Source organism: Zalophus californianus, chromosome 6 (assembly GCF_009762305.2).
Source record: "Zalophus californianus isolate mZalCal1 chromosome 6, mZalCal1.pri.v2, whole genome shotgun sequence".
Classification (NCBI taxonomy): Eukaryota; Metazoa; Chordata; class Mammalia; order Carnivora; family Otariidae; genus Zalophus; species Zalophus californianus.
The window spans coordinates 93,528,232-93,547,899 of NC_045600.1; the positions used below are offsets into that span (position 1 = coordinate 93,528,232).

At 43.7% G+C, this 19,668-nt stretch overlaps 1 protein-coding gene and 1 pseudogene across 1 annotated transcript in view; one reads left to right on the forward strand and one right to left on the reverse strand.

The window, feature by feature from the left end:
• MYO5A (myosin VA) overlaps window positions 1-7,181 on the reverse strand; it is a 192,278-nt gene extending 185,097 nt beyond the window's left edge. Inside the window, 1 exon segment of the mRNA XM_027570252.2 lies at window positions 7,118-7,181. Within this exon segment, the coding sequence (XP_027426053.1) occupies window positions 7,118-7,144 (27 nt within the window). The 5' untranslated portion in view covers window positions 7,145-7,181.
• A 10,048-nt stretch (window positions 7,182-17,229) lies between these two features.
• LOC113909787 lies at window positions 17,230-17,884 on the forward strand (annotated as a pseudogene).
• The last annotated feature ends 1,784 nt before the right edge of the window (window positions 17,885-19,668 follow it).

The following is a 19,668-nucleotide window of genomic DNA, read 5'->3' on the forward strand; positions in this document are numbered from 1 at the left end:
GCCTGGGTGGCTCAGTCGGTTAAGCGTCTGCCTTCGGGTCCGGTCATGATCCCAGGGTCCTGGGATCAAGTCCCACATCGGGCTCCCTGCTCGGCGGGGAGCCTGCTTCTCCCTCTGCCTGCTCTGCCTGCCCCTTCCCCTGTTTCTGCACACGCTCTCTCTCTCTCTCTGACAAATAAATAAATAAAAATCTTTAAAAATAAATAAATAAATAAAGGAGATAGTTTATTGACCCCATTGCAAAAAGGGAGCGGAAGGCAGGATAGCAAAGGAGAGGCTGTCTGCCGGAAAATGCCAGTTTCTGTATGAGTGACTAAGGAAAGACAAAACTTGTCTTATTAGTGTCCGGCCTCCCTCCAGTTCAGCAATGTGCTCATGTTTTTGGCCATAGCAGCATATCGGGCCAAAGGACGTAGAGAGGTGGTCCTCATGAACACTTAGAAATGGATAATGTACTTCTCTCTTGATTTCAACCAAGTCTGGAGCCATTATTTTGAAACCAAAACATAATCACACCATCCCTAAGTTCCACAACTGGCAAAAAGCCTCTATTGTACAAGGAAATGTTTAACGCTAACAATTGCTGGTTTAGGGGACTTCCAGCTGAGGAGGGCTTAGAAGAGAAATGGAGAAGGTCCGAGGCATGAAGAAGCCAGGGATAAGTTTCTGCAGTATAAAAATCCGTTATCACCACAAACCAAGACTGACATTACAACCAAGGTAGATGGAACAGGACAACCATTAAAAGGCAAAATTGACCAAAGGGCATTTTAGCACACTAAGGACCTAAGGACCCAAGGCATCAAAGACAGACACCATCGATAAAGGTAAAGGGGTAAGTGTGTGAAGTAAAGATTAAATATACCACCTAAGCTCCTCTGCCATCCACTCCCACCTCCCACTGAGTGACACCCCAGCTCAGTCCTCTATATTAAGTATCTCTAGTGGTTGGACTAAGGTGAAACCATAATATATATATATATTTTAATATTTTATTTATTTATTTGAGAGAGAGAGAATGAGAGATAGAGAGCATGAGAGGGAAGAAGGTCAGAGGGAGAAGCAGACTCCCCGCTGAGCAGGGAGCCCAACGCGAGACTCGATCCCAGGACTCCAGGACCATGACCCGAGCTGAAGGCAGTCGCCCAATCAACTGAGCCACCCAGGCGTCCCCATAATATATATTTTGAAAACACACAAACAACTCTTCCTGATGTCCCAGTGGGCAAGTACAACTCTAGTAAACTGGAGTTTATTTTAAAAATTATCATTTTAGCTATACAAAGAATAAACCGAGGAAGAGAAGAAGCTTAGCACAAGGAACTCCTGAGGATGATGAAAATGTTCTATACCTTGCTTATGGTAGTGGTTACATGACAGAATGTATTTGTCAAAACTCACTAAACTATACAATTAAAATGAGTGAATTTTATCACATATAAATTATACCTCACTACGTTGATGAGAGAGAGACAGAGCTGGAAGGAAAGGAGAAGACAAACTCCCCAGGGAGACAAATGCAAAAGGTCTGGGAAGACACTGTGGGAAGAAGACATGCCATTCGGGGATGGAATGGGAGGAGTAGGGTTGCCCACATGATGTTTTACCTGGGGCCAGACCTTATTCCATAGATCAGCCAGGAGTTTCTACTTCCGAGAATACCTTATACTTCATTAGGAATTGCGTAAAGTAGAGACAAAAAAATCAAAGTCTATCCTCCTCCCAGTGGAGGAGAAATCCATTATAAAGTTAAAAACAAAGAAGCTAAATTACCTTCTGAGACAAGAGGTAAGAGGGTTTGTCTCTCCTCTCCCACACTTTCCTACAGTGCACCCCCACCCTGCGCCAACCCTTCAGACGTTGTAGTTAAATCCCAGAAACCCCATTCATAGACCCTCCTCCAGAGTTCCCCTACTTTGAACAGTTAAAATCACCAGGAAGATTGGGTGCCTGGTGGCTCAGTTGTTTAAGTGACTGCCTTCAGCTCAGGTCATGATCCTGAAATCCCGGGATGGAGTCCCCCATCGGGCTCCCTGCTTCTCCCTCTGACTCTCCCTCCTCTCACGCTCTCTATCATTATCTCTCTCAATAAATAAATAAAAATCTTAAAAAAAAAAAAAAAAACACCAGGAAGATTTAAAATGCTTATCTGGCAGTAGCCACTCTCATTAAAATTAAAACCTCTTTGTACTCTTTTAGACACTGGGCAATACACCAGACATTCACACTTCAAGAGACAGTAACAAATTTCAAGAGGAAGTCATGAGCTTTCTGCTTTGCTCAAGAAGTCTGAAGTATTGGGACGCCTGGGTGGCACAGTTGGTTAAGCACCCGCCTTTGGCTCAGGTCATGATCCCAGGGTCCTGGGATGGAGTCCCACATTGGGCTCCCTGCTCAGCGGGGAGGCTGCGTCTCCCTCTGCCTACCGCTCTCCCTGCTTGTGCTCTCTCTCTCTCTCTCTGACAAATAAGTAAGTTTCAAAAAAGTCTGAAGTATTTCTGAGTAGCTTACAAGTTCCACAAAGTCTGCAAAAATTCATGATATAATGGGAATTAACTTCCAGTTTCCAAAGCTAGAGCTACTGGTGTTAACTTACACTGTTCCCTCTCCTTCCCACCCTATATCTAATCCATCACAGAGACCTGTCTCCCAAGTTTGTCCCCTTCTTTCCCACATCATCTGCCTGTGCCTCAAACTACCAGACCATCATTTTCTATTTTGTTTCCTGCAACAGTTTCTTTGGTTTCCCTTGGCTCCCAGCTCTCCTCTCTATTACTCATCCTGTTCAACATGCCTGAAAATGTGCTTACTTGTTTAACCACTTCTTTATACCCTGCTTCATTCCTACAAGTAGACTAGTCATCCCAAGCCATTATTTACAGGAGACAGACTGTTAGGGACATCAGGAAGAAATATAGATGGAAGAGGCATAACAGGATACTTGAGGAAATCGAATGTACTTGCTAAACCCCAAATCTGGCACATGATCAGAGATGAGGTTTCTGTCCTGCTTTCAGATGTTGAAAGTAGTCTGAAAAATGTAATTTCAACACCAAATATGTTGGAATTTCCATGATTGATGGTAAAGGGGAAGAGGCATAGAACAAAAAACAGGAACTATCCCAGAAAAAATCTAGGCCATGTGGCTTAAGTAGGTATGAAGGACTATGGTAGGAAAGGAAAATTACAGATATACAATCTCTTGGCCTAAATTGCTGTCTCATCTAGGAAAGTTTACATGGCTTCCTCGAGCAGGGGTTTTAGAAATTTTTATACTGTTACAAAACTCAGCATCCTGATACACAATGGGACTCTTAATTAAACAACTTCAGGTAATCTTGGCCATTCTATAGCATTTATGGCGTTATCCATGTCTGGGAAGTTCATGTTAGGAGGACTACCATGCCACTGTATTGCTGCAGGTGATCCATGTAAGCCTAGGTAATAAACTCTGCTCCAGGGGCGCCTGGGTGGCTCAGTCATTAAGCGTCTGCCTTCGGCTCAGGTCATGATCCCGGGGTCCTGGGATTGAGCCCCCATCGGGCTCCCTGCTAAGCGGGAAGCCTGCTTCTTCCTCTCCCACTCCCCCTGCTTGTGTTCCCTCTCTTGTTGTGTCTCTCTCTCTGTCAAATAAATAAAATCTTTAAAAAATAAAAAATAAACTCTGCTCCACAAATGCTGAATCCTTTGAAGTTGCTGAAAGCATCTATGGGTGACATTATGATTCAGATATCCACTGGCAAGTCAAGACTTGCAAATATTTTCAAAATCAGAAGCAATGAGATATCTTAGCCACCTTTAATTCTTTTGGGAACAAGCCAGGTGGATCTAAAAACAAAATGACCCACAACTCTGTGAATATACTAAAAACCACTGAATTGTAAACTTTAAATTGGAAATGGTATGGTATGTAAATTACATCTCAATAAAGCCTTTATTTTAAAAACCAACAAACATATTTTAACCAAAATGTTAGTTTCCAGAAATGTTATATCCTAGGAACCTAGTTATTGCCCTTAAATGTTTACACTGCCGGAAAAGTTTACAAAACGGAAGCCCTGATAAATTACTGTGACAAAACCATTATCATTTTAGCTATAAAGAATAAACTGAATGGTCTCTTTCCTTTCACCATAATGGGAGCTGATCTGTATCACACATCAAAATCTGCCTTTAAGCTCTGAATGACATTTTTTAAAAGGGCACTTTTCAGATTTAACCACTATGTTGAATACCATAATTATGACATGTCACTAATATATCTTTCTTTGCAATCTACTCCAGAACTTCCTTCCCTATAATCCTCTGTGAGGAAAAAAATCCTTGTGTTTATCCACTGACTTAACTTCTAATGATTTCCCTCTTCTAATAATCACTACCCAAGCTTTTATCTCTACAATCACTCCAACCTTCCCCATGTCCCGACCCATTCCGTAATTTCTACTTATAAATACCACACCAGCTGTCTGCCTGCTGTGGAGGTAACAACAGGTTATTTATGCTCCCAGATATTCAAAGTAGGTCAAAAATAATAAGAAACAGACTATGAGTCCTTTGAGGAAAAGGGCTGTGTCTTGTTCACTGTTAGAACCTCTCAATATTGGGCGCCTGGGTGGCTCAGTTGGTTAAGCGACTGCCTCCGGCCCAGGTCATGATCCCAGAGTCCCAGGATCGAGTCCCACATCGGGCTCCCTGCTCGGCAGGGAGTCGGCTTCTCCCTCTGACCCTCTTCCCTCTCGTGCTCTCTACCTCTCATTCTCTTTCTCTCAAATAAACAAATAAAATCTTAAAAAAAAAAAAAAAGAACCTCTCAATATTAAGCAGAGTACCTGGCACCCGGGAAGTGCTCAAGTAATATTTTGACCCACCATTAAGCTACAGCCCATTCACAGAAAGAATTAGTCAACAAATAGCCAAGAGATTAGAATATACTTAGACATAAATGTATTTAGAAGGCAATTTAAGCTCAACTCACTCTTGATGTCGAAACCAGTCTGTCTTTACAATGACTAGACGGTGAATTTTAAGAGTGTGTGATGAAGCAATGAACAAAAGCCAAAACCTTGAGATTTAAAAATCACAGTATTTAAAAAATTTTTTTCTTCTCAAAAATTATCTTGGGAGAAAAATGGCTGATCCAAGACCAAGAGCAATTTATTATCCAATCAGTCTCTAGTTAAGCAGCCTACAATTAGGCAGCTCAGGGATGGACTCCTCACTGTGCACAGTGAAGAATGGAGGGCTATACAAAGTAACTAGGGAATGTTTACAGACCTATATCTCTTCATGGGAAAATGCATCCGATATTTCTCAGTACCTACCTCATACTTTCATTATGAGGATTAAATGAGTTAATATTTGTAAAGCACTTAGAGTAGTACCTGGCACATAGTTAGCACTGTATCAATGTTTATTAATAAAGTAACCAAATCAGTTTTCAATTACATTCATTCATACATTAGAGATCTACAATGCCTAAGAAAATTACCAGATTTAAAGAGAAGTTCCAACTGTGCACTCTTTTAAGTCTGTGGCTGGAAAGAAAGGGGTCCTAGAGAATGTTTTATGCAAACTCCTCATCTCATGGTTGAATTAATCCTATACCAATTTCTTGAGAAATTCACAGGTTACAAAAGCTTTCCCATCTAATTCCCAGGTTTGATCCTCACAAGAGCCTTGAAAGAGATGCAGAGCAGGTATAATTAACTCCACTTACAGATATGAGACAACTGAACAAAAGAAGTGACTTGTCCAAGGTCACACAGTAAGTGAAAAGGCCTGGGCTAGAATCCAGATCTCTCTCTTTTTTTTTTAACATTTTATTTATTTATTTGCCAGAGAGATACACAGCGAGAGGGAACACAGGCAGGGGGAGTGGGAGAGGGAGAAGCAGGCTTCCCGCGGAGCAGGGAGCCCGAGGCGGGGCTCGAGGCGGGGCTCGAGGCGGGGCTCGATCCCAGCACCCTGGGATCATGACCTGAGCCGAAGGCAGACGCTTAACCATCTGAGCCACCCAGGCACCCCTAGAATCCAGGTCTCTTGACTTCAGGTCCAGACTTCTAACAACATGCTGCAACTTGGGTCCTGGGCTTACTTGGGTCACGTTTGCAAACAATGATTCTAAGATCCTAAATGGAGATTCTGCTGCCAACACAAACTTGGAAAGTGAAGCCCATTCTGTTAACTGGAACTAAAGGTAATTAAATCGTTGGCAAAACACCTACGTACAGTAGAGTTATAGTATAAAATGCCATGACGACACACATTCACCAAGCACCACACATTCACCAAACACCACACACTGCCCAGGACAAATTTTCAGAAGCCTTCAAAGGGACAGTTCTCCAAAATATGCCACTCAGAGATTAGCAGACCCAGAAAATACTGATGTCGGTATAAGAAAGAAAAGGCTGCCGCTTTCCTTAAACTAAACCCTGAAGGAAAAGGCTCGCCCCGGCGATGGTGAAGACATGGAGCATAACAAGGCTCTAAGGGATTACACGTAGGTAGCAAACTCCCAGGGACGAATGAGAACCGACCATCCCAGCCCGTGAATCATCTCGCATTTATCCGGCTGCATCTTCCTCAGGGGCTCACCACCCCACGGAAGCCATCTGAAACCCGGCAGCTAAAGGTGAGAATCGACTGGTGACCGTTTGCAGCATTCCAAATAATCTCACAGAAAGGTTGGCCGGTGGTAGAAGTGGCACCGCATACCAACACAAGACGTTATTTTAAGCGCCTGTCCCCACGGGAGGGACCATCTGATCTAGCCGATCAAGCATCTCCCGCGCAGCCAGGATTTTTCCAAAACCAAGCCGGCGGCCAGGGCAATCCTGACACAGGCCCCCTTCCCAATCCGAAACCCGCTGAGCACGCAGCCCGGGGAGCGTGGCAGGGGCCACAGAGACCGCCGAGAGAGGCCGCCCTCCGCCACCTTCCCCAAAAGAGGAAGGCGCCTCTGCGGCAGGCGGGCCCGGCTAGGGATTTTGAAATGCTGGGGAAGAGGGTGGTGCAGCCGCCGGGCCCTCGCGCCCCCGCCCCACGCCAGCCTGACAGCCGGCAGCGGCCCGCCGCGCGGCCCCGTCCCCACTGCGCGGCCCGCGGGCCGCCTTACCTTTGTGTAGAGCTCGGACGCGGCCATGGCGGGGCCCCACGGCGCCGACGCCCCCCCGCCCGAGCGGAGGCCGCACCTCGCCTGGGCGGCCGCCCGCGCCGACTAGGAAGCGCCCAGGCAGCCGCCGGCAGGGAGCGGGGAAGAGCCGGGTGGGGCGGGCCGCGCCAGGCTGGGCGGGGCGGGGCGGGGCGCCTCAGGCGCTGGAGGCCCGCGGGGGCCTGGCCATCACTCCCGGGCTCGCCGCGAGCAGGCGCGAGCGCTCCGCGTGCCCGGGGTCCTCGGGGTCGCCGCCGCAGCCCCTTCGGCGGCGGGTGCTGCTGCTGCCGCTGCTGCCGCTGCTGCCGCCGCCGCTGCCCTGTGCATTGTGGGAGCGGGAGGAGGCTGCGCTTCGGCGCTACCACCGCGGCTGCTCCGGGCTCTCTCCGGCTCACGCTGCCTCCCCTCGGCCGCCGGCCCCGAGCATCATCGGCCTGCCAGCCTGCGCGGCCGCCGCGTCCTCCCGCGCCGCCGAGGCCCACAGAAGCCCACCCCCGACCACTCTTCCGCGGCACACCTGCCTGAGGGCGCCTCACACACAGAACGCCCCTCTCCCCCAAGCGAGCCCTGGACCGTGCAGAATGGCCCAGCCACCGAGAGGGGTGGCGATTGCTGGTGTCACTGCGTGTGTCCAGGTAAAGGACTGGGAGTCTCCAGCTGCTTTTCCTATCCTTCCAAGCATTTCTAGGGAAAGGATTTGGGAGGAGGCTTCTTCGAAGTCAATAGAACAACCTAGAACTCCAGAAGAATCCTGTTAGGAGCAGTGGTCTGGGAGCTAGGCAGTGAGAACCAGTTATCTGAGATAGAGGATCACCAAGGTCACCTTAAACACCTAGGCATCTGCCTGGGTATCGGTTCTTGAAACAAGATGGCCCCAGGAGCCAGCCCAGGCGCCTACCTCTCCTAGGCCTATGTGTTTGCAGAGGTATACCACTACCCTTCTGCCCCAGTCCCCTGCCTCCTCCTGTTCCCCCTAGTGATTAGCGATTCCATGGTGCCGCCAGAAGCTATCCAGATGCCACCTGAAAATTGCAGGGGGCTTTTGTGGAAAGTCCATACTGCAAATGAATTCTGTATCAAAAGGTCAAAAGATGGGGCGCCCAGGTGTCTCAGTCGGTTAAGCCTTAGGCTCAGGTCATGATCTCAGGGTCCTGGGATCCAGCCAAGCAGTGGGCTCCCTTCTCAGTGGGGAGTCTGCTTCTCCCTCTTCTTCTGCCCCTCCCCCTCATACCTGTCCCCCATGTTCATGCTCTCTAATAAATAAATAAAATCTTAAAAAAAGAAAAGGTCAAAGGAGTCTCAAGAGTGGCATTCAAGGGGCGCCTGGATGGCTCAGTCGTTAAGCGTCTGCCTTCGGCTCAGGTCGGGATAGGGATCCAGCCCCACATCGGGCTTCCTGCTCAGCGGGAAGCCTGCTTCTCCCTCTCCCACTCCCTCTGCTTGTGTTCCCTCTCTCGCTGGGTATCTGTCAAATAAATAAAATTAAAAAAAAAAAAAAAAAGAGTGGCATTCAGTCTGCTCACCCTTACCCTCGCACATCAAGAACAAGAATGTGGTCTTTCCACCCCTGTGCCCATACGGTCTTCACCTTCTACCTGCTCTGCCCTCACCACACTTTCACTCCTGGTTGACTAATCTCCATATTTTTTTCAACCTAGCCTCTTATTTCTTTAAACTTTTATGCACCCGTCCTGGCAATCTGGGATGGTTTCTACCAAGACCACGTCTCAAGGCTGGCCCCTTGGTTGTGTGTGTATCCTGCATGTATGTGAAGGAAGACCATTGCCATGGGGAGTGGGGACACTTGGGACCAGTCCTCATTCCCTGGAATTCAAGCCTGTCCTTTCCTTGCTCACTGCCCACAATCCCCTCACAGATGCCATAGGTATTGGCTACAGAGTCCAAAGACCCAAAGAATTCTCTCTGTTCCCTCCAATTCTAGAATCACATCTCTTTCATGTTTTGGGGTCCTACCCTTTCTTTGTCCAGACATAAAAAGGGAAAATGTGCCACTATGACCAGTACAACAAGGACACTGGATTGAGATTTAGGAGGCTTGAATTCTACCCCTTATCATTTCTTCATGCCTTGTGTAAGGTGGTAACCACTGCTTTCTCACCCTCAGATAATTCTTACCTCTCAGGACTGTTGGGAAATGCTGATGAAGGAGCTCAGGGCATACACCCCAGAGTATGCTGCTTTGGCATAGTTTGGAGGATTTGAAAAACAGCAAATACAAGAAAAAAAACATTCTGACTTTCCTTCTTTTTCTTAAAAGCAGGAAATGAAATTCCATTATGAAAGATGTCCTCCCTATACCAGAAGGAAAGTAACATTCTTATCATCAAGGAGAAGCTGAGACCAAGAGAATTCTGCACCAACAGACCTTTGTTAAAATAATTCTTATCGTCCCTTCACCTGCCCACATAGTTTAGTCACTTTTCCACAATTGCCTCTTTGTTTGACCCAATGCAAAAGCAAGCAGGTTTTGTCATTTCTTTGGGTCTTCATTATGAATGCTCCTGTATCACATAAAATAATATAAATATATATGTTCCTTCTCCTTTTAATCTATCTTTATCAGTTTAATTTTCAGACCCAGCCAGGGATCTTAAGAGGGTTGAGGAAAACTTTTTCTTCCCCTATATTGACAAAAAACTAAAAAACTAAGAAACTAAAAAAAGGGTCTTATAGATATGAATCTGTTTTTTTTTTTTTTGGACAGGTAGAAAAAGAAACTAGAATTATTGTCTTCTAATTCCTGAACACATGCATTCAACCACTCAAATTTTGGGGGCCACAGGAGAAAGGTAGTGGGTATGAGGAAGGGGAGAAGGAGCCTCTACCCTTGACGTGACTTTACCTCATTCAGAAAAAGAATAGACTTAAAAGCCAAAAAAAAGCAACAAGGAACCCTAATGGCTGGCCTCCCTTGCTTAACCATGTATATTCACAGTCCCAAGCACTTTGTCATTAATGAAGTATGGAAACCAGCAATAGTTACAACTTTCCAGGATTTAGGATTCCCCCCTCCCAAAGAGTAGCCAAATGTCATTGTATATTTTAAGTCAATAAAGTTCTCAATTGTCACTTTATAATTGGGAGCATTTTCATGTAGTTTGTCTTCAAATAAAAACAATGCCCAAATTAATGTGAAAAATCCCTCTCCTCCAAAACATTCCTGAGTATTACTTTTTGCAACAAATAATTGAGAGCTACCATGTGCGAGAAACTGTTCTGCATACTGAAGATTTATGAATGCACAACACAAATAAAATCTCTGACCTCATGGAGCTTACATTCTAATCAGGGAGACAATTACAAAGGTAGAAGGTAAGGTGGCAAGTATTCATTTGCTGGGGCTGCCGTAATAAGGTACCACACACTATGACTTTAAACTGTAATGGGCTGTATGGTCTGGAGGCTAGCAGTCTCAGATCAAAGTGTTGCAGTGTTGGTTCCTTCTCGAAGCTGGGAGGGAGACTCTGTTCCAGGTCTCTCTCCTGCATCCTAGTTGTTTGCTAACAATCTTTGGCATTCATTGGATTCTGCTGCCCGCTCCAGTCTCAGGCTTCATCTTCCCTAGCATTCTCCCTCTGTGCATGTGTGTCTGTGTCTACATTTCACCTTTTTATAAGGATACAGTCATGCTGGACTAGGGTCCACCTTAATGACCTCATCCTAACATGATCATCTACAAAGACCTTATTTCCAGTTAAGGTTTCATTCACAGGCACTGGGGGTAGGAAGGACTTAAGCATCTTTTAGGGATGAAGAGGGGGGACACAATTCAACCCGTAACTGTGGGCAATGGAGAAAAACTAAATAGGGAAGACAGCAATGTCAGCAATAGTAGGGTGGTCCTTGCTTTATTAAAATTGAAAAAATAACTTTATGGAGGGCCTAATTTATGTCAGCACTTAAGATAATAAAGATAGAAATGAATGAAATATGGTCCTTGACCTGGGAGAGCTCACTGTAACGAGTAGCTGCAGGAGTAGGGGAAGGGACAGTCCATGCTGCATGGCCATTAGTAATTCTAATTCTGTAAGATTAGCCCAATTCTAGAGGCAGAGGCAAAGCACTGTTCCTGGTTAATTAGTTGGCATTTACATATCCTAATATTTAGTATTTCAGAGGATTAGACACTGGGCAAGAGTAACATTTGAGTGGGTGGGGAAGAACCCTAAATAGTTCACTGAAAGATCTAAATAATGTTATATATGGGAGGCGATTTATTATCAAAAGATATATAAAGGAACAGCATGAGGGAACAATGCTATGAAGCAGAAAGGCCAAAGTTAAGAACAGAGTAAGACTGGTGCTCCTGGGGTGGCTCAGTCCAGTAAGCAACTGACTCTTGGTTTGGGCTCAGGTCAGGATCTCAGGGTTGTGAGGTCAAGGTCCACACTGGGCTCTGTGCTGAGCTTCTCTCTCCCTCTCCCACTGCCCATCCCAGCCTCTCTCTCTCTCAAATATATAAATCCATCTTAAAAAAAAAGGATAGAGTAAGTCTGACCTAAAAGACTGCCAGTTTACCTAGCTCCCTCCTACCTCTGAGTTTAGGTATAGCCACACTTTAAGGCTCCTAGGGCAAGAATTAAAAGTATAGTCCTTAACTCAAAAAGGTACAATTATTTTTATTTCCAGTACCTATTACTCTAATTCTAGATTCTAATCTTGTGTGTCCTAAAATATCTGTGTGATCTCTGGCCCTTTGTTCCGTCTTCTGCCTGTGTCCTAACTACCAGCTATTTGACCGGTCTCCGCATCTCTATGCCTGGTTGTTTGGTATCTGATTCCCCCATCAGTTGATGTTCTGGATCATGAAATGCTTTCTGCCCATATCCATAGCACTCACCTGCTTTATATTGCCCAGATCTTCCTGAATTACTTGAGTTTAAGTACTTACTAGCCAGTCTCATCCTGTACCTTCAACAACCAGACACACAGAACTTCCATGTGGTAGTTGGTGGAAGGTTCTCACTAATGAAATGACTTAGATTCAAATGACCTTGATTCTAGTCCTAGTTCTTTTTTTTTTTTTTTTTTTAAAGATTTTTTTTTTTTTTATTTGAGAGAGAATGAGAGATAGAGAGCACGAGAGGGAAGAGGGTCAGAGGGAGAAGCAGACTCCCTGCTGAGCAGGGAGCCCGATGTGGGACTCGATCCCAGGACTCCAGGATCATGACCTGAGCCGAAGGCAGTCGCTTAACCAACTGAGCCACCCAGGCGCCCCTCTAGTCCTAGTTCTAACGGGACTAAGCTACCTAGCCCATGTGAGCTTTCTTTTGTTTTGTTCTTTTTTTTTTTTTAATAAACTTTTAAAATTTTAGAAGTTTTAGATTTATAGAAAAAATTGCAAAGATAATACAGCATTCACATATACCTTGGTCAGTGGACTGAATATTTATGCCCCTGCCACCCTCCCATCCCCAGCCCCACTCCCCCACCCTTGCCTAATTCATATGTTGAAATCCTAACCCCCAAAGTGATGGTATTAGAGGTGGGGCCTTTGGAAGGTGATTAGGTCATGAGGGTGGAGCCCTCATGAATGGCATTAGTGCTCTTATGAAAGAGACCCCAGAGAGATCCCTCACCCCTTCCATCATGTGACAATAGAGTGAGAAGACAGACATCTGTGAGGAAGAGGGCTCTCACCAGACACCAAATGTGCCAGCACCTTGATCTTGGGCTTCTCGGCCTCCAGAATTGTGAGAAATTTCTGTTGTTGATAAGCCATCCAATCTATGGTATTTTGTTATAGTAGCTTGAACAGGTTAAGATACCCTGTAACCATTTTAATATAGTATAGTACATTTGTTATAACTAATGAACTAATGCTGACATATTATCATTAACTAAAGTCCATACTTTATTCAGATTTCCTTAGTTTTTACCTCATTTCCTTTTCTGTTCGAGGATCCTGTATTTCATTTAATCATCTCATTTGGATCTTCTTGGCTGACAGTTCTTCTCTTTTCTTGTTTTTGATGACAGTTTTGAATAGTGCAGGTTAAGCACTTTGTAGAATATCCCTCAGTTGGGATTTGTCTTGATTAGACTGGGGTTTTTTATGAGGTAAAGTGCCATTTTCATCATATCAGATCAAGGGCCATACTATCAACATGACATCACTATTGTTATTGACCTGGATCATCTGTCTCAGGCAGTGTTTGCCATGTGTTTCCATTGTAAAGTTACTCTTTTCCCTATTACAGGCTGAATTGTATCTCCTCAAAATTCTTATGCTGAGCTCTAACCCTCAGTAACTCAGGATGTAACTGTATCTTGAGAGTGTCTTTAAAAAGGTAATGAAGTTAAAATGTGGTCATTTGGGCCTTAATCCAATGACTGGTGTCTTTAGAAGAGGAGATTAGAGTGCAAACATGTGCAGAGAGACCATGTGAAGACACAGGGACACACACAACTGCAAGCCTAAGAGAGCGAGTTTCTCAGAAGAAACCACACTTGCCAATACTTTGATCTTGGACTTCTAGCCTCCAGAACTGTGAAAAAAATAAACAAATAAACATCTGTTCTTTGGGCCACGGAGTCTGTGGTACTTGATTATGGCCGCCCTAGCAAACTAACACACAGACCCCTTTCCATACTCTTGAATGAAGTCACTCTCTAGAGCCCACACTTGAGGAATGGGGAGTTATGCGTCACCTTCTTGAGGTCAGAGTACTTACATAAATTTGGAATTCTTTTGCATGGGCAATTTGTCTCATCTTCCCCACTTATTCGTTCAATCATTTATATCAGTATGGACTCATGGATGCTTACCTTATACTCTGGGTTATAATCTAATAATATTTAACTTTATTGCTCCAATTGTTCAAGCTTTGGCCACTGGGAGCTCTTCCAGTTGGTTCCTGTGTCCCTTTGACACACACCTCCATAATTGTGTGTGGGTTTTTTTTTTTTTTTTTTTTGCTTTGTTTTTCAAAGCACTTCCTTACTTCCTGGCACACGATGCTACTGATTCATCTTACATATATTTCCTCTCCAGTCCCAGAATTAGCCATTTTTCTGAGAAACTCTGGTTCCTTTCATTGGAGAATGGTATTAGAAACTAATGTCTGAGCCTCATTGTTACTGGGGTATTGTTGCTTCTAGGACCTGTCAGCCACAGAGCAAGGACATGGTGTATACTGACCCGTGTATGTAGACCTATCCAGACTCATTTCTGTATGTTTCCACCTATGTTTAGTAAGCTGAGTATGAATTCATACTGATCTCTCCAACTCTAAACTGTTATTACATAAGTCATTCTGGCCTCCTCCCCTAGCTTATCCATAAACTCTTCAATAGTGAGGAATCTGAGTCTGCCTTCTTTTAATCAGCACTTTATATGTGTATTATTGAAGGATTCAAATGAGATAAATGAGAAAGTGTACTGGAAACTGGACTGTGCCATACAATTTTAAGAGATCATTAATTAAATTTTCAGTCCGCTCTCCCCCCACATATTCACTCCCTGCCTCGGACTGCCCGGGCCTATTGTGCTGTAGGGTTCAATGGAAGCGCAATCAAGAATTGAGTGACTTCTGGAAGGGTAGCAAAATGAAAAGAGGGAACAGCCAGAAAGGATGAATAACTCAAAGATTAGAACTGCAGAAATATACTGACTTATTTGGCTATAGCACCTGGCTGTACAGTTTAAGGCTCTTTCCATGTGAGGCACGTCAAATCAAAATGAGTATGGGAAAACTGAATTTCCTGAAGTTTTCACACATGAAGGTAGACAACCAGGCAGTGTTGTACTGAAGAGGCATCTAGGAAGGTAAAATGGCTTCTGTCCCAGTTGTTTGCCTGTCATCTTTACTGTATTTTGTGGAAATTTCTACAGGAGTCTTGCCTCCTGATAGAAAAAACCAGAACACCTCTCTCTCTCTTGCAGCTCAGATGTAGTCATATGACCTGTCTACAACATCAGATCCATCTGCACAAGACTTAGGATGTGAGAGGGAGCAAATGTGAGGAAATAGGCTCTGTCCATAACTTCCACTTGCCAATGAAGGTAGTGGCAGAAGTGGCCCAGTTCTGGAGACAACAGTGGTTACATCCAGGTTAGACTCCTGACTTTCAGTGTTTGGTGGTGACAGCAGTGGCAGCACGTTGCCTATCAGGTCATTGCTGTAGCATGTTTCTGGAGTTTCTGCAAAATTTACATCAAGACTTTCTCTAGCCTTTCCAACAATTTCATAAGTGATCAGATATTTTTTGATAAATCCCTTTTCTGCTTAAAGGAGACAGTTAAGAATTTGTGATTGAGAACCCTGACCAGCATAGATTGGAATAGCAGCAGTTAATGGGAATGGTTAAAATTCAAGGTTATAATTTCTTTCAGAAAATGTTTATTGGGCACTTAACTAAGGCTGGGCTAAATAAGTGCTAGAACAAACTAGTAAGATACTTTTTGTGGAAAGGAGAATAACTGACTGAAGGCAATTAGAATGCACTATGATTAAGTGCTAAAACAGTGTTATGTGGAAATGGTTATTGTGTCTCAGAGGACAGAACAATTAACATGATGTGGGGGAGGTGAGCATTCAGTTTTCACAAAGGTATGTTTGAATTAAGTTTTGAAATACAGCTAGGAGTGTATCAACAGATATCACCAACTAAGATAAGATAAGCTACAGACTGGAGAAAGATATTTATGATGCATATACTATCCACAAAATTTTTTAAAAATAAAGAACTTCCATTTCTTCTAGGGAACCTGACCTAAGACAAAGGCAAAAAGCAATGGTTGCCATATATAGAATCTAGAATATAATGGATTCGGTTCAGGAGAGCAGCTAAGTCCCAAGATGACAGCAGTGTCTAAGGATAAGAAAGCAACAAGTTCAGACTGAAGCAAAGAAGTATTTCCTGGAGCAAAAGGAAGACTTAGAGAATACTTGATATGATGAAGGACAGTAAAATAATTGTGGTTATGATAGTGGCCAAAAGGACGGGGAGGGGGAGAATTAAAAACACCAAGAAATTGGGGTGCCTGGGTGGCTCAGTTGTTAAGCGTCTGCCTTCTGCTCAGGTCATGATCCCAGGGTCCTGGGATCGAGCCCCCCATCGGGCTCCCTGCTCAGCGGGAAGCCTGCTTCTCCCTCTCCTGCTCCCCCTGCTTGTCTCTCTCTCTCGCTGTGTCTCTCTGTCAAATAAATAAATAAAATCTTTAAAAAAAAAGACACCAAGAAAAACAAAATACTATGTAAGGAAATGTGATCTGCATTGAACTTTATCAACTGATAAAGCTAACTATTAACAAGTTATAAAATAGAATGTAAATGTAATCAACTTTGACAATGTAACTGTAAGAATGAACACAGATGACAAAAGATGGAGGGTGGAGGGAGAGTCAAAAGGAAAGATGGGGCATTAATATTGTCATCTTACCCACCAGAGAGACAAGAATTACTGTTGACAGCCAATATAAGAAATAAAGGTCGGGGCACCTGGGTGGCTCAGTCAGGTAAAGTCTGTCTTCGGCTCAGGTCATCATCCCAGGGTCCTGGGATTCAGTCCCACATCAGGCTCCCTGCTTGGCGGGGAGCCAGCTTCTTCTGTGCCCCCCTGCTCTCTCTCTGTGTCAAATAAATAAATCTTAAAAAGAAAGGTGAAAAAATATTACTAGACATTGTAAAGGAAGCCTATAAAGGAATCAAGAGTAGTGATATTATAATCCTCAGAGGGTGGGAAGCGTAAACTAAATCCTCATGTCTTTAAAACCATTAATTTATGTCTAAAATTAAGAAATCAAGAAACAGTGATATAAATATACTATTGAGGGGTATGGAGGAAACTGTCAGAAAAATCACAGATCTGAGTGTTTCAAATAGTTCTCCCTCTGGGGAGCTAAACTTGCTGGTAGAGCATATTGTGATTCCTAGCTTTTCATGATGTCCTTTCTATACTACTTGACTTCAGAATCACATACAAGTATAACTCTAATTTTAAAAAAACAAACCGGAGTGTGTGCTCTTGGGCCTACCCGACACCCTCTCCTGTGTCCCCAGGTCTGACTCTCTTCTTCCTTTTCCTCCACCTCAGGTGGAACTGCCACCAAGATGCAGATTTTCTTGAAAACCCTTACTGGGGAAGACCATCGCTATCGAAGTTGAACCCTCAGATACAACAGAAATTGTAAAGGCGAAGATTCAGGTTAAGGAGGGAATTCCTCCTGATCTTTGCTGGCAAACAACTGGAAAGGGACGTACTTTATCTGACTATATATAACATTCAAAAGGGGTCCACTCTTACTCTGAGAAACAAACTGAGGGTTTTGGAGGGGAGGGGGTTGGGGGGATGGGTTAGCCTGGTGATGGGTATTAAGGAGGGCACATTCTGCGTGGAGCACTGGGTGTATACGCAAACAATAAATTATGGAACACTACATCAAAAACTAATGATGTACTGTATGGTGATTAATATAACATAAAAAAGGGGGGGTCCACCCTTCATCTTGTGTTGAGACTTCGTGGTGGTGCTAAGAAAAGGAAGTCTTATACTGCTCCTAAGAAGAGTAAGCATAAGCGAAAGAAGGTTAAATGGGCTGTCCTGAAATACTATAAGGTGGATGAGAATGGCAAAATCAGTTGCCTTTGTTGGGAGTGCCCTTCAGATGAATGTGGTGCTGGAGTTTTTATGGCTAGCCACTTTTACGGATGTTACTGTGGCAAAGGTTGTCCGACCTATTGCTTCAACAAACCGGAAGACAAATAATTGTATATAGGTTAATAAAAGACATGAACTAAAAAATAAATAAAATTAAAAAATAAATAAAAATAAACTTAATTTTTTAAAAAAGGAACAGAAAGAGAAATCTAATAACAATTTAGAACCAAGTTTTGCTTCTATCATTGTTTTCCATATTTTTATCCTATGATTGATGCCCTGTTTGATAGCATTTGCTCTATTTGGTTCTCTTAAAAAAGTTACAAATTTAAGCAATGATCCCAATGAAACCATTTTTAAATTTCTAGATCCTGTGTAGATCTGTTATTAATATACATACATGCTTTTATGAAGTTGTAAAGACCCTTCTGGGTCTCAAACTTCCATCCTCTTCTCTCATACCCCCCAGAAAAAAAGACCTCACCACCTCTCATGAATGGGACTAAGGTCATTTGGTGAACCCTCTTCTCTAGTGTCCCTTTCCCCACCTGAACTCGAGTCATTCATCCTCTGACTGAGACATGCCAAGGCTGATGTTCTCCATCCTTTTTTGCTTTTGCCTTTTTGCCTCCTCTTGCCTTTTTGCCTCCTCTACATCTTTGGTTTTTCTTCTCTACTTTTTGTTTTGCCTGTGACCAAACTCAAATCTTTCCTACGCTTAAAAGCAAATCCAGGGGCGCCCGGGTGGCTCAGTCGTTAAGTGTCTGCCCTCGGCTCAGGTCATGATCCCGGGGTCCTGGGATCGAGCCCCGCATTGGGCTCCCTGCTCCGCGGGAAGCCTGCTTCTCCCTCTCCCACTCCCCCTGCTTGTGTTCCCTCTCTCGCTGTGCCTCTCTCTGTCAAATAAATAAATAAAATATTTAAAAAAATAAAAATAAAAAAATAAAAGCAAATCCAAAAACTGTACCTCCACGTGCCTCACAATCTCTCAAAAGAACCACACCCTTACTACTAACTCATCTTTAGTTGTTTATCATTGCTCTTCTGTTCCTCAGCCCCATGCGGATACATACCTTCTCTACTGAAACTGTTAAAGTGACCAGGGATACAAATCTCCATTATCTACCAGCATTTCCTCAGGTCCCGCTCTTCTCATTGCTCTGCTATACTCCACACTTTTATCTTCCTTTTATTAAAACTTTTTCCTCTTTGCTTCTGACACTTACAGATCAGATCGTCCATGTGAATGTGAATTACTGCAATCAGCTGGCAATGTTGTAACAAAATATAGAGAAGTTACAAGACATGAAACAAGTACAATGAATAGTTCTTTAAAGTTTACACATAAGGAGACCTGGGTCTGCCTTTGACTCAGGTCATGATCCCAGGGTCCCGGGATTGAGCCCCACATCAGGTTCCCTGCTCAGCGGGAAGCCTGCTTCTCCCTCTCCCTTTGCCCCTCCCCTCTGCACGTGTGCACTTTCTCTCTCGCTATCTCAAATAAATAAAAACTCTTAAAAAAAAGTTTACATATAAACCTAACATATGAGAAAATAAACTTGTCAGGAATACTACTATATATGACCATCTTAAATTACCCCAACTGGCAAACACTTGAACCACAGACCTAATTTACATACAGGTATTCAAGACAGATGTTTTACAAAACAGATGTAGTAATTGTCTGCCAATTAAAAAAAGAAAAAGCTATTATTTTTTAGTCTTTTTTTAGCAAGTACATTCATAGTAATTGGGGCTTCTCATAATTGATATTAAAGTGGTTGAGAAATAACTGAAAAGATGAAAGGTTTGTTTTTTTTAGATTTTACTTATTTGAGAGAAAGTGGGAGAGTGGGGGTTGGGGCAGGGGATAAAGAGAGAGAATCTCAAGC